Source organism: Cibotium barometz, chromosome 40, assembly GCF_041138505.1.
Source record: "Cibotium barometz isolate CiBa-2024 chromosome 40, ASM4113850v1, whole genome shotgun sequence".
Lineage (NCBI taxonomy): Eukaryota > Viridiplantae > Streptophyta > Polypodiopsida > Cyatheales > Cibotiaceae > Cibotium > Cibotium barometz.
In genome coordinates, this window is record NC_141085.1 from 33,873,822 (window position 1) to 33,885,608 (window position 11,787).

The 11,787-nt window shown below is 42.3% G+C and overlaps 1 protein-coding gene across 1 annotated transcript; it reads right to left on the reverse strand.

The window, feature by feature from the left end:
- Positions 1–247: 247 nt before the first annotated feature.
- LOC147615440 (uncharacterized) lies at positions 248–3,976 on the reverse strand. The gene is made up of 2 exons (XM_086779555.1): positions 1,886–3,976; positions 248–1,770 (listed from the first exon to the last, which is right to left on the reverse strand). Exons 1-2 carry the CDS (start codon positions 2,988–2,990, stop codon positions 701–703), a joined length of 2,175 nt encoding a protein of 724 aa, XP_086635681.1. The 5' UTR covers positions 2,991–3,976; the 3' UTR covers positions 248–700.
- Between the last annotated feature and the right edge of the window lie 7,811 nt (positions 3,977–11,787).

An 11,787-nucleotide genomic window follows, 5' to 3' on the forward strand; every position in this document is an offset into this window, starting at 1 on the left:
TGCTAGGGTCTACTCACCCATTACCTAGGTGTGAGCTCAAAGTTACCAAATAATAGGAAGAACAAAAGATAGATCCTTCTTAGTAATAGAAAATACTCCAGTAACCACCTTTGATGCCACCATAGAGAAGAGTGTGGCATTTGCTTGAGTACATGGATAAGAATAGAACTTTAAAAACTAGCATTTTTAAAGAGATTATGCAAACCTTGATTTTAAAATTGTGGATCATCATGAGAATTAGGCTTATTAAACATTTAAGATATAACACTAAACAAATTAAACAAATTAGAACATAAATTAGAGCATATGGAACGCTTATCTATAATCTTCTTACGTTCTAGATCTAGGTGAAGGGCATAAAATCTTCATACTAGACCTTCCATGCTATAAATGCTTAATGTTACAATCTTGCGAGTCTCTTTGCAGAACTTTCTAAGAAGTTTACGATTGCTTACAATCCAAATGAGATTATTAAAAATGATATGCTAATAAAGTACAAGGTAGTCTATGTCTCCCAGGCCACTCTGAACATCCCAAGTCCCCATTTCCCAAGCTACAGCATCACAAGAACCATAACAGCTAAGACAATTTGTGTTCATAAACACCATAAGGCATTGTAGATAACATTCAAACACCTTTAGGGACTGGGTGCTACCTTTGTAATGCGCCTCTTTGAATCGAAAGAGACCCCAATGTTGCATCATCTTCCATTGATGATAGGAGAACTGAGCAATGAAGGTGAGTCCATCCCAGACACAGAGGTCGAATGAGACTGCATGGATAACGTTCTTGGAGGAGGAGATGAGCTCGACAGAGTGACGGTAGAATCTATTGGGTGATAATTAGGGCGGGCTTGTGGAGGCGGCGGCTGAGACACTGCAGAGAGTATCCTTAGCACCTCGTCAATGCCGGGGCGCGCTTGTGGGTCCGCATTCGTGCACGCTAGACCCAGCAGCAGCAATCGTTCCATCCCCACTTCATCAAAACTTCCTCCAAGCCGGATATCCGAAGCTTGCATCACGTCTCCTTGCTGGTACAAATCCCACACCCACTCATCAATCAGCCTCACACTTAAATGCTCAGAATACTGCTTTGCGCTTCTTCCAGTAACAATTTCTAAGACCGTGACACCAAAGGCATAAATATCTGTTGCAGGGGACACAATGTTTTCCATCCAAGCCTCAGGCGCTAAAAAACCCAGCGTGCCTTGCACCATGTGACCAGAGGAATCACCCTCTTCTAGCAACAATGCACTGCCACAATCTCCCAAGCGCGCATTCCACTCAGAATCGAGCAAGATATTAGATGTCCTAACATCTCGGTGCACAATCTGCATGTGCCCAGAGTCTTGATGAAGGTATTTGAGTGCTGCTGCCAGCTGAGACACAACCTTGTACCTTAGCTCCCACTCGACAACATTCCCACCCTGTTGAAAGATGTGCTTTCCCAGGTCACCATTCGGCATGTACTCATACACAAGAAGCAAGTCTCCCTGATCTTGACACCATCCAAAAAGAGGTACTATATTCCGATGCCGAAGCTGGCTTGCAATCCTGAGTTCTTGGGTCAGAAACCGAGCGCCATACAGACCAGACCCTTGACGAGAATAAGCTTGTTTCACTGCTATTCTTCGTCCATCAACCAGCTTTCCAAGGTAGACTTGCCATGAGCCACCACGTCCAATCACAGAGGAAGAGGAGAAGTTGGTGGTTGCCGCACGCAACTCCGCATAAGTGAAGTCCCCCAACAGACCGAGTGCATCTCGAAACTCTGCTTGCCAAGTTAGAACGCAGTAGGTGAGAAAAACTATAGGCATGCAAGGAAGCCATAGCAGTGGTCCAAAATACCCAATGTGCGTAAGTTTCAAAGCAAGGAAGTTTGTCACCTGAATTGGCTGCATATTGTGTGTCAACTGAAGTGTCATTTTGTGTGCCCTTCAAGCATGAGAGTCTCTTTAGCCACCCAAAGATACCAGTGACGTAGCCTTTGGAAGTCCGCCTTGATTCTGCAAGCCCAACACCGCTCCTCTGGTTTTCCAATGAGATCTGATCCAGGGTTGGTAATCCAACAGCAGTCTCATCAGTGAGGACATGAAAAGGGCTTTCCCCATATGGGCTGCTGTGGGCTTCGTTGTCATCTCTTTTTTCAAATACTACTCTGCAGCAATACATCTCCAAAGGAATGATCATTACTGGCTGGGGTCGAAGATCAGCACCAAACTGCTGCACTAGACTTTGTAGCATGTCATCGATGCGAGCACACATGGCGGAGGAGACAGGGTGTAACAACCAATTATGATGTGTTGGATTGTGATTGTGATTGTGATTGTGATGATCCTGAAGAAGAATGCAAGCTTTGAAGTAGCGAAGCATTCTGCAGATCTGGGTGAAGGTTGGCCTCTGAGCTGGTTCTGCATGCCAGCATGTTTTGATGAAACTTGATAAAGCTGAGGGACAAAAAGAAGGCAGCGTTGGCCTTTCCCCTGCCAGCACCCTCCTTCGGATTTGAGTGCCCTCCTCAAAGGGGGACTTTCGGGTCAAGATCTCATAGCAGACCAAGGCAAAGCTATAAACATCTGCCTTGTTTGTGTATTTTGCATTAGGGTGACCACCCTCCACCTCATCCTCAGGGTTGGCCTCAAATACCTCTGGAGCTCTCCATGGCGTTGTACCTGTTTGTCTTGTGGTGTATCTTGAGCTCGCATACTTAGCTTTGGACATTCCAAAGTCAGCCACTTTGAGATGCACAAGAGGGCTCACATCATTTGCATACGAGCTACCGACCCCATCCCTGCTTGAGAAGCTCACCAATATGTTGGAGGACTTGAGGTCCCTGTGTATGATGCCAAGGCTCTCACTATGCAAGTACTCCATCCCTTTGGCAATCTGCAACATGAGGTCCACTGCAAGTAAGAGAGGAAAGGGTGGATCCATTCCAGCCCCCATTCTCTGCATCATGAGGACCCGAAGGTCTTGTTTCATGAGCTCCATCACAAAGAGGGGCTCTTTGTGCAACAGACAAGCGGTATCACATTGGGGTGACGCAGTTGGGCTTGAATGGCTGCCTCCCTCCCAAACATCTTATTGTCGTCTATATAAAAGAAGTCTTTTACAGCAAAACGACCCCCTAACCAGTGAGCCTCGTGTACTTTGCCATAACCACCCAGACCAAGGATCTCTGGATTTCTCTGCAAGCCCTGTGGATCCACCCATAAAAAGGGGGGCAAAGCATCACCATGTGTTATGCGGCTCAAACTCTCAACACAAGATAGCTTTTGCAGAACAAAATCGGCAAGCTGGCAGGCTTCTCCTTCCTCCTCACCCTTGATTTTGTTCAAGAGGCTTTGAGCTACGCAGAAGTCATCATGTGCATCCACACATGCCCATATTGCACAGAGCTCTCTTGTTAGTTGTGATATAAAGAATTCCATGCTATCAAATGGAGCAGACCTTGAGATTTGCTCACACACAACCGAAAATGTCCACAGCAGGCGATGAAGATGGACGTCCACGACATCCGTGCTCATACCTTGCTTAAGTGCCTTCTCCACCAACCATGAATGCGTGGGACTGGAGCTGCTTGGGAGGGACTCCTGCATACATGTCTCTACGTCTTGCACAGCCAGAATAAATTCATGCAAGGGTTGAGCAAGCTTGTGGCACATGCCCTCCTCCTCTGATGGCCCCAAAGAGGAGCAAGCATGCTCCAGCAACCCAGACAAGTTTTGCAGGACTAAAGAATAAGAGCTTACCAGGCATCGCCATTGACTACGGTGCAAAAGGAGAAGCGAATTGGGAGCAAGAGCAAGCTGCAAGCGCTGGAAGATGAGCAGAGAGGAGGCCAAGATTTCTGTGCGTGGAGATGACGAGGTCGCCATTTCCACCTGGACCGTAGAGCACAGCGGGCTTGAGTCAACACGACATTATGGCACGCGAGCGGACTGGCTCAGCTATAAAAGGCACGGTGCATTTTTCGAAGCAGGGTTTATTTTTGAAGGTTGCAGAGGCCCCCCTTAATCCCACGGTGATGCCTTTAAGAGGTACCTCAAGTGGGATCGACGGCTAAGATGAGCGCGCAGATCTCGGCCTTTGGATCGGAAGCGCACAAAAAGTAAACTAGGGATCAAAAGTAAACTAGAGATCGACGACTGAGATGAGCGCGCAGATCTCGGCCGTCGGATCACAACGCTCAAACCTAGCTACTGCTGAGGGGTTTGGCGGAACGACAAATTTTAGAGGCTCGTCTCCACTCGTCTGAGGGATTTGGTGGAACGACAGATTTTAGAGGCTCGTCTCCACCTGTTCCTGCCCATCGGATTTAGAGACAAGGCTGGACCACCCGTTCCTATCCACCGGCGATGATATGCACGTCCGGCGGTGATCTGCACGTCCTCCGGCGGTGATCTGCACGTCCTTCGTCAACGACAGTCCTTCAAACGCTTCTGCGAAAACACAATGAGGTACTAACCCCCCCTCTCTAGACGTTCTTCACATCTCTGTCCACCCTCGTCTCCTAATTACGTTTAATCTGAGTGGCTTAATCCGCACTATTTCTAATTAACCACAAGCATCTAATCGTCATCAGCATCACACTCAGATTGTCCGCTCATTTAAATGCCACCTTTTTTTTTTGTTTGGAGACATAATTGAGAGAAAAATAAAATGTTGTCAGGAACAAACAGTGCGAGGGAATACAAATAATTGTCATGCTAGGGTTCTTATTGCTATGCTTAATGCCTCATTTCCATGCAAGTATTTTAGTAATATGTGTTCATGCATGCATGACACACTTAAAGCTTTTGCCTAGTTTACTACACAGACCTAGTTTATCCCTAGTTTACTACATAGATCCAGTTTGAAAATCAGCCTTAGTTTATCGATGGTGCTTATTGCATGCATGCTTTATAGCCATGCTTGGGTTCACTTATTGCCATGATTAATGTCTTGTTGCCATGCATGTACTTTAGTAATATGTAATCATGCATACATGACACACTTAAAGCTTCAACCTAGTTTAACCCTTGTGCACTAGATATGCATAGTTTATCCAAACCCTAGCTTATACATTGTTTACTAATGTATCTTTGGTTCATTTAACTTCAATGAAAGCAAGTCACGATATAGTAGTTCTTGTAGTCTTTCTTTTTGCTAAAAGTATGTGGTACCAATTTGTGTATGTCACTTCTTTATATTGATGGTTCTTTGGTACTCATTGCTATTAGATGGCACTTGCAAATCCTCCTTACGAGGAGATTATTCTTCCTTCTGGGAAACTTGCTCGGCAATGTCGAGCCTCAGATACGTGTCCTAGATGGAACACAAACTATTGTAAGAGAGTTCACATGATTCGCCACTCGAAAGCCGACCATGGCTTAGAGGTGGATATCCCACTTCAAAAGATAGGACGCCCCTTGGGTGGTGGAATGTAAGGAGCTTCAAAGAGTGTTGCAAAGCAATCACAGACAAGGTTTCTAGATGCACAACATAAATTTCAAATTAACATGAAAAATAATGAAAGGAAACAAAGACTTTTGGCCAAAGATGCTTGGGAAAAGAAAGCTCCATCCAACTTGTCCAAGAGAGCCTATAACATGCAAAAGGAAGCATTTATCGAGGGGTTTGTTACCAAGCGCATGGAACAATACATGGCAAACAAGGAGAAACGCATTCAAGGGATTGAACGGCGCATTAAAGAGGGATATTTCAAACATGTGAGATTTTCTCTTGTCCTATTAACCTTAATTGTGAAATATATATATATGATGAATATTCTTAAGCTCTCATTTTGCATCTTGTAGTGACGCAAAAAAGAAAGTGATGATTGTGAAGTGGCTTCTCAACGGATAGAAAACCTTGATGAGGACATATTGACAAGCGACAAGGATGAAAATCGAAAAGAGACTCTTCCTTTGGTATGCAAGAAATGAATTTATGATATTTTTAGCTTGTTTGTTGTTTGTTTTCTTTACTTTCATAACATGCCGCTCAACCCATTTTCCTCCCTCTTGAAGGAAATCATTAATGAGGCGAACCATGAGCATGTGGCTCCATCTCAAGTGAAGAAGAGGCAAAAGTGTGTTGTTTTTTCTCCTTTGAAGGTAAGAGATGGATGTACTAGTTGGTCAGAGGGCTTCTAATGTACTAGTTGTGGTGAGAGGGCTTCTTTGTAAACATGGTACTAACCTTAAATTGTATTTGCCATGAAACTTTGTAATCTTCCAATTCAAAAGACTCGATCAAAGAAAAATGTTCAAATCCATGATAGTGAAGGCTCCTCACATGGAAACAAAAATATCGATGAGGAAGTGTCGATGAGAAATGTGGAATTAGAGGGAAAAGCCTCCCTTACAATGGTATGAAAATACTACTCTTCAACCTTTGTACTAAGTTTATTTCTTGTTTTCCTTACACTAATATACATAAATATGCATTGTTTCTTGTTTCCTCACTGTAGGAGAAAATTGTCAACAAGGGGGCTCATGTAGTGCTCTCTAAAAAAAGTAAGAAACGAAAGAAGGTAAGGGGTGGAAGATGTCTCTTTGTACACAATTTAAGAGTAGGCTTTATTTTACATACCTTGGCTCCTTATGTCAAGTCTTGTTTGTTTGAACTTGTTTGAACTTGAAGGGGATGGCTTGCAATGTAAATGCATCTCACGTTGATATTAGCTCTCCGAGTGAGAGTAAGCCTTCAAATGTAATAATAACAATATCCACTAGTGAGATTAAGACACACAATGTCTTGGGCATGGTAAAAGATCTAAGTGTGGTCTATGAAAGGTATACTTTATTTAACTCTATGGCTTGAATATTGAATTATCTTAACATATGCATGGTTTCAATCTTAACATGTTTGATTTTTGGTTATGTAGACTTCAACATGGAGAAACTATTCACTTACACTCTACACGTTGGGGATTCATTGCCGAGGTGGATGTGCAACTAGCCGAGTCAATCATGCATGTGAAAGCGTCTACTCGTGTGCTTAACCTATTTGCCATGTCAGTAATTTTTTTAATTCTGAAATATAGCTTTTGGATTTGCAGCTCAAAGATGCTTAAAGCATGTTGATTTTGTAGGTGGATGGAAAAAACCCTACCTGTAGATGCTCTGGAGAAGGTTTCATTCGTGGATAGTTTGTGGTATGAATATGTGGCTTCACGGCGTCCAAAGAGCAATAATTCATTGGAAATTTTCTTTGGACATATTGATATGAGCAAGCATGTGTTCTTGTTTCTACCTCTAGTACATAGGTAAAGTCAATAGTTTACTCATATTGATGCATGTGTTCTTGTTTTTGTCATTAGTAGACAAAGCACTTACAACTTCATGTTTTTATCGTTAGTAGACAAAGCACTTAAAAACTTCATGTTTTTCAGGCACCATTGGACTCTTTTTGTGGTTTATAATTACCACATCATGAAGGTGAGAGGCTTGTCATCAAGAAAAAATATTCTCCTGCACCTAGACTCACTGCATGTAGGGAATTCGGGCGAGTATGTTTCCATTGTACAACGGTAAGACAAGAGGTTTACTTTGAAGTTCATGAATCCATAATGCTTGGGTAAATGCTAACTAACATTTTACATCTATATATTATTAGAGTTCTTGAGTCAATTTCTTCAAGTTACACACATGGACCATTACAAGAGTCTCTTGCATGCCCATCCACTAGTGTATAGAGGTATATGAAAATTAATTTTGGCTTTCAATATTGTGTCCTTTATATAGCATGATATATGGCATTTTTTGGATTGGATCAATTGAGACATATGTCGATAAACATTGTAGGTGCCAAAACAATCAAACTCAATTGATTGCGGATTTTATGTAATGGCATTTATCAAGAAACTAATTGATGGGAGCCTTATAGATACACCTCCAAAGCATTGGGTATGCACATGCTTATTAAAAAGCTTCCATACGAAATCTCTTGCTATGTATGTGCTTAATGTGATTTTGGTGTTCTAAACTCTAACATTGCTTTTTTTATTGTGTAGCTATCAAAGAAGTGGTTCGACCATGGATATGTCATGAAGTTGAAGGATGAGTTCAGTTCTTGGCTCAGCCATGTATTGGACGAGCATCTGCCCTTAGCATCGTGACCTTCTTAGTTTGCTATGCTAGTTTTTTGGGCACTAGATTTGCGAACTTAGACAATGGAAGGCTTATGCCATTTTATGATATATGACATTGTATGTCTCCACAATAGTGAAGATAAGTCTTATTTTGGGATTTTATAGTTGGTACAAAATTACATTTCGAGATAAGTTGTACACTTCTTGAAAGGCTACACTTCCATGGAATGCTAAATCTTTTGGTTGTTGTAAAGATTTTGTATTAGATGAGTTCAATACATGTGTCAATGCAATAGTTATTTTTGGTTTACTCCTTGGTTATTACTTTATGCAAAACTGCGCTTTTTATCGATGTGAGGCTACTTGCAAACCTCATTGGCTTTATGAGTCTTCAATATCATCCATTGGCAAATTCAAAGGCAAAGTCCATTGTCGCTTACACTATAAATATTACGTGAGACTTACATTTGTACTTCCGCTTGTCCTAGTTTTTGCACACTCCTAGTTCATTGCACAGTCCTAGTTTACTACACAGTCCTAGTTTATGTGAAAATGCTTACCAATGAGAGATCATACACATATCCAATGCTATAGAAATACTGAAAAACAGGACAGTACTTGCCACCATTTCATAACATTAGTTTCCTCATATATATCACACCAAAGTATTTCAACCACTCTATTCCACATGATTGATATCAACTATACAATATCTTAAGTCTAACGCGCGATGCATATATCTTTTTGAGTCAAAGAAAAGCGTCTCTCCTCATCCTTACGATCACCATATAAACAAGACATGATCTTACATTGCAAGCTTGTACTTCCATTTGTACTTCTGCTTGTCCTAGTTTTTGCACAGTCCTAGTTTACTGCACAGTCCTCAAAGAAAAGTGTCTCTCCTCATCCTTACAATCACCATACAAACAAGACATGATCTTACATTGCAAGCTTTGTAATCCATCGCATAATAGCACATCCTTGTTTATGAGGATGCCTTCAACACACCGATGGGAGCATGTCTTTCAGTTAAAGGCAATAAACCATGGCAAGTGTGACAAGAGAGGGTAGAAAGGGGGTCTACCATCAATGTTTTTGTGCAGCAATGTGGGCACCAAATACGTGGTCTTTTATCAAAGTGAATACGATGTCTACCACGTTGATGTTTTCTTCTCAATACACCGGTTACATGAGCTCGTTTGTTGGGGGGACACAATTCAGCTTCCTCAAATGAAGTTGGAATGGTACTGAAAGGCTCTCTTGGCCTTCCATGGCCAATCCTAGTTGTCGTCACATGTGCTTGAATTTGACGAACACTCCCTCTTGTAGGCATGTCAATCTCCTTTGGCTTGATAAGTCTCTCTCTCTCTCTCTCTCTCTCTCTCTCTCTCTCTCTCTCTCTCTCTCGTCTTTATCTCCTACAAACAAAAACTTGTCAATCCAAGCATTAAGTAAAAGTACGCTAAAAGAGGCCTACAACATATAGTATTTCAAGTGAACTAGTTGGCCAAACCTGTCTTCCACGGGTCTTGTACTCTTGTGACACATCCTCTCTCTCTCTCTCTCTCTCTCTCACACACACACACACACACATCCTCTCTCTCTCTCTCTCTCTCTCTCTCTCTCTCTCTCTTTCTCTCTCTCTCTCTCTCACACACACACACAGACTCACTCACACTCAAGAATTCCCACGAAGCAAAGGAATGCATTGTGTTGTGTTGTGTTGTGTTGTGTGAGTGTGTGTGTGTGTGTGTGTGTGTGTGTGTGTGTGTGTGTGTGTGAGAGAGAGAGAGAGAGAGAGAGAGAGAGCAATGAGGTATGCACTGAGAAAGCTTTGAGACCATGCAACTATCATGATGGGATAGTAATGTGGCTTTGCTTTGTAGGTTCATTGGAATGCCACATCTCATGCAAAAGAATTCAAGTTGGAGGTTTTTTCAAATAGTACATCGACGAGCAGTGACACATCAAGCGATGACATGGACATCGATGAGTTCATTCAAGATGAGAAAGAAGTACATCCCTTGGCATGTGATTATCATAGTGTAAGGGATGTGCTTGACCCACATTGCTACATCTCTAGCACCTTTTTCTCTTTTGACAAGGAGAGCTACAAATTGATGGAAGCACATCTTCGAGGGGAAATTTTGGTGACCCTTAGTACATTAAAGGCTCATGATGTACAAGGTGTGCCGAATTTGAAGAGGTGGAAGGAGATGAAAGAGGCCTTCTCTCTTACTCTTAAAAATGATAGCCGTCAATGCATTTGCTTGAAATCACCACCCAACTTAAAGATTGCAGCAATTGAAGATTGGAAGCACATTGTGAGGGCAACCCATTTCCATCTGGATGATGGAAAACAGCTAGGAGAGAAGGACACCATTAGTTCAATCAAGACCCAATGGTGCACAGATTTTCAAAGCCATGGAATCCCAATCTGCTATATCAAAGACTGGATCATTGCTTGTGGATGCCAATTGCATTGATAGACATCAACAAGAAGTTGTTTTGGTACGCGCAAGTGGGAAACAAACAAAAACCTCACCTATAATTATAGTCACAAAAATGTCTCGTGTTCAAGAAGACTTGACTGACATCATGATCAAGGACAAGGTAAGGCTTGTGTTGCTTCGATCTACAGGGCACATTGGGTCTTCCAAGTGGGTGAAGGAGTACATATGCCATCGACGAGGGAAAAAGACCCATCGAAGTGGTGATGATAATAAGCGAAGATTAAGAAAGTCTAAGTGGTGTGGTTGTCCTTTCAAGGTTGTCTTGGAGTATGCTAATGACACAGACAATGTCAACATCTTTATACACGGTGTCCATGAAGGACATGTTCCAAGCTCTCGGGGTGACCTTTATTATTTGCCTGTCCACCCTTCTATCATAGCATGTTGCATGAATGACTTGTTTGACATCGAAATATATCACCATGTAGCCAAGATGTCCACAACAAAAGAGAGCTTAGGAGGTTCAGACGCTCGCCTACCAAATGCATGCTCAAGGTAACATGCTTGATAATTATGACGCATTTGGGAGTCGTAAGGCCTCGGGGTATTGTGCTTATTATTGGTTATACATGTTGTTTGCAGGGAAAAGTTCACTTGATGATTGGGCAACAATGTATAGTGAGGCCCTCCATTTAATGGAGCAAAACAAGGTAGCAAATTTGACCAACACTATCTATGTTAGAAGTATGCTCTTATGTGGCTTGGACTTGTTGTAGGTCCTTTATGTTCAGCCATATAATCCACTAGCGGGAGACGAGGAAAAAAGGCCTTTTGTCCTTATCATTCAAGACAATTGGATGTTGGAGATGGCAATGCGTTTTTCACGGCATAATTCTTGGGCTATGGACAGCACATTTAAGACAAATGTTTTTGGTCTACCTCTCTATGCAGCTATTTTGCCCAATCAAAATGGTGTCGGTCTTCTCATTTGGTTGATGATGTGTGTGAGGTGAAAAAAAGAAAAAAGACCCTGCCTCTATAGCCCTTCACCAGGTCTCCCACAGCAAAGAAAATTTCTTCACATAATCATTAATTGGCTCCAATTCGCCCTATGTCAACCCCTGCACTTCATGCCAAACTCTATCTGGATCCTCAACCTTCTTGAACCTATTCAAAAGAGTAGTCTTCAATCCATCCTCGGTCATTGGAATGCGTGGCTCAGTGTCCTTTAATGACTCTTCAAATCCTCTGGACCATG

Bases quoted from the DNA above. Each gene is read 5' to 3' on its own strand.
- LOC147615440 (XM_086779555.1), bottom strand. From the start codon at position 2,990: ATGGAGCTCATGAAACAAGACCTTCGGGTCCTCATGATGCAGAGAATG. The intron at 1,771-1,885 runs GTGACAAACTTC...CTTGGCAAGCAG, and splicing joins ACAATATGCAGCCAATTCAG to AGTTTCGAGATGCACTCGGT.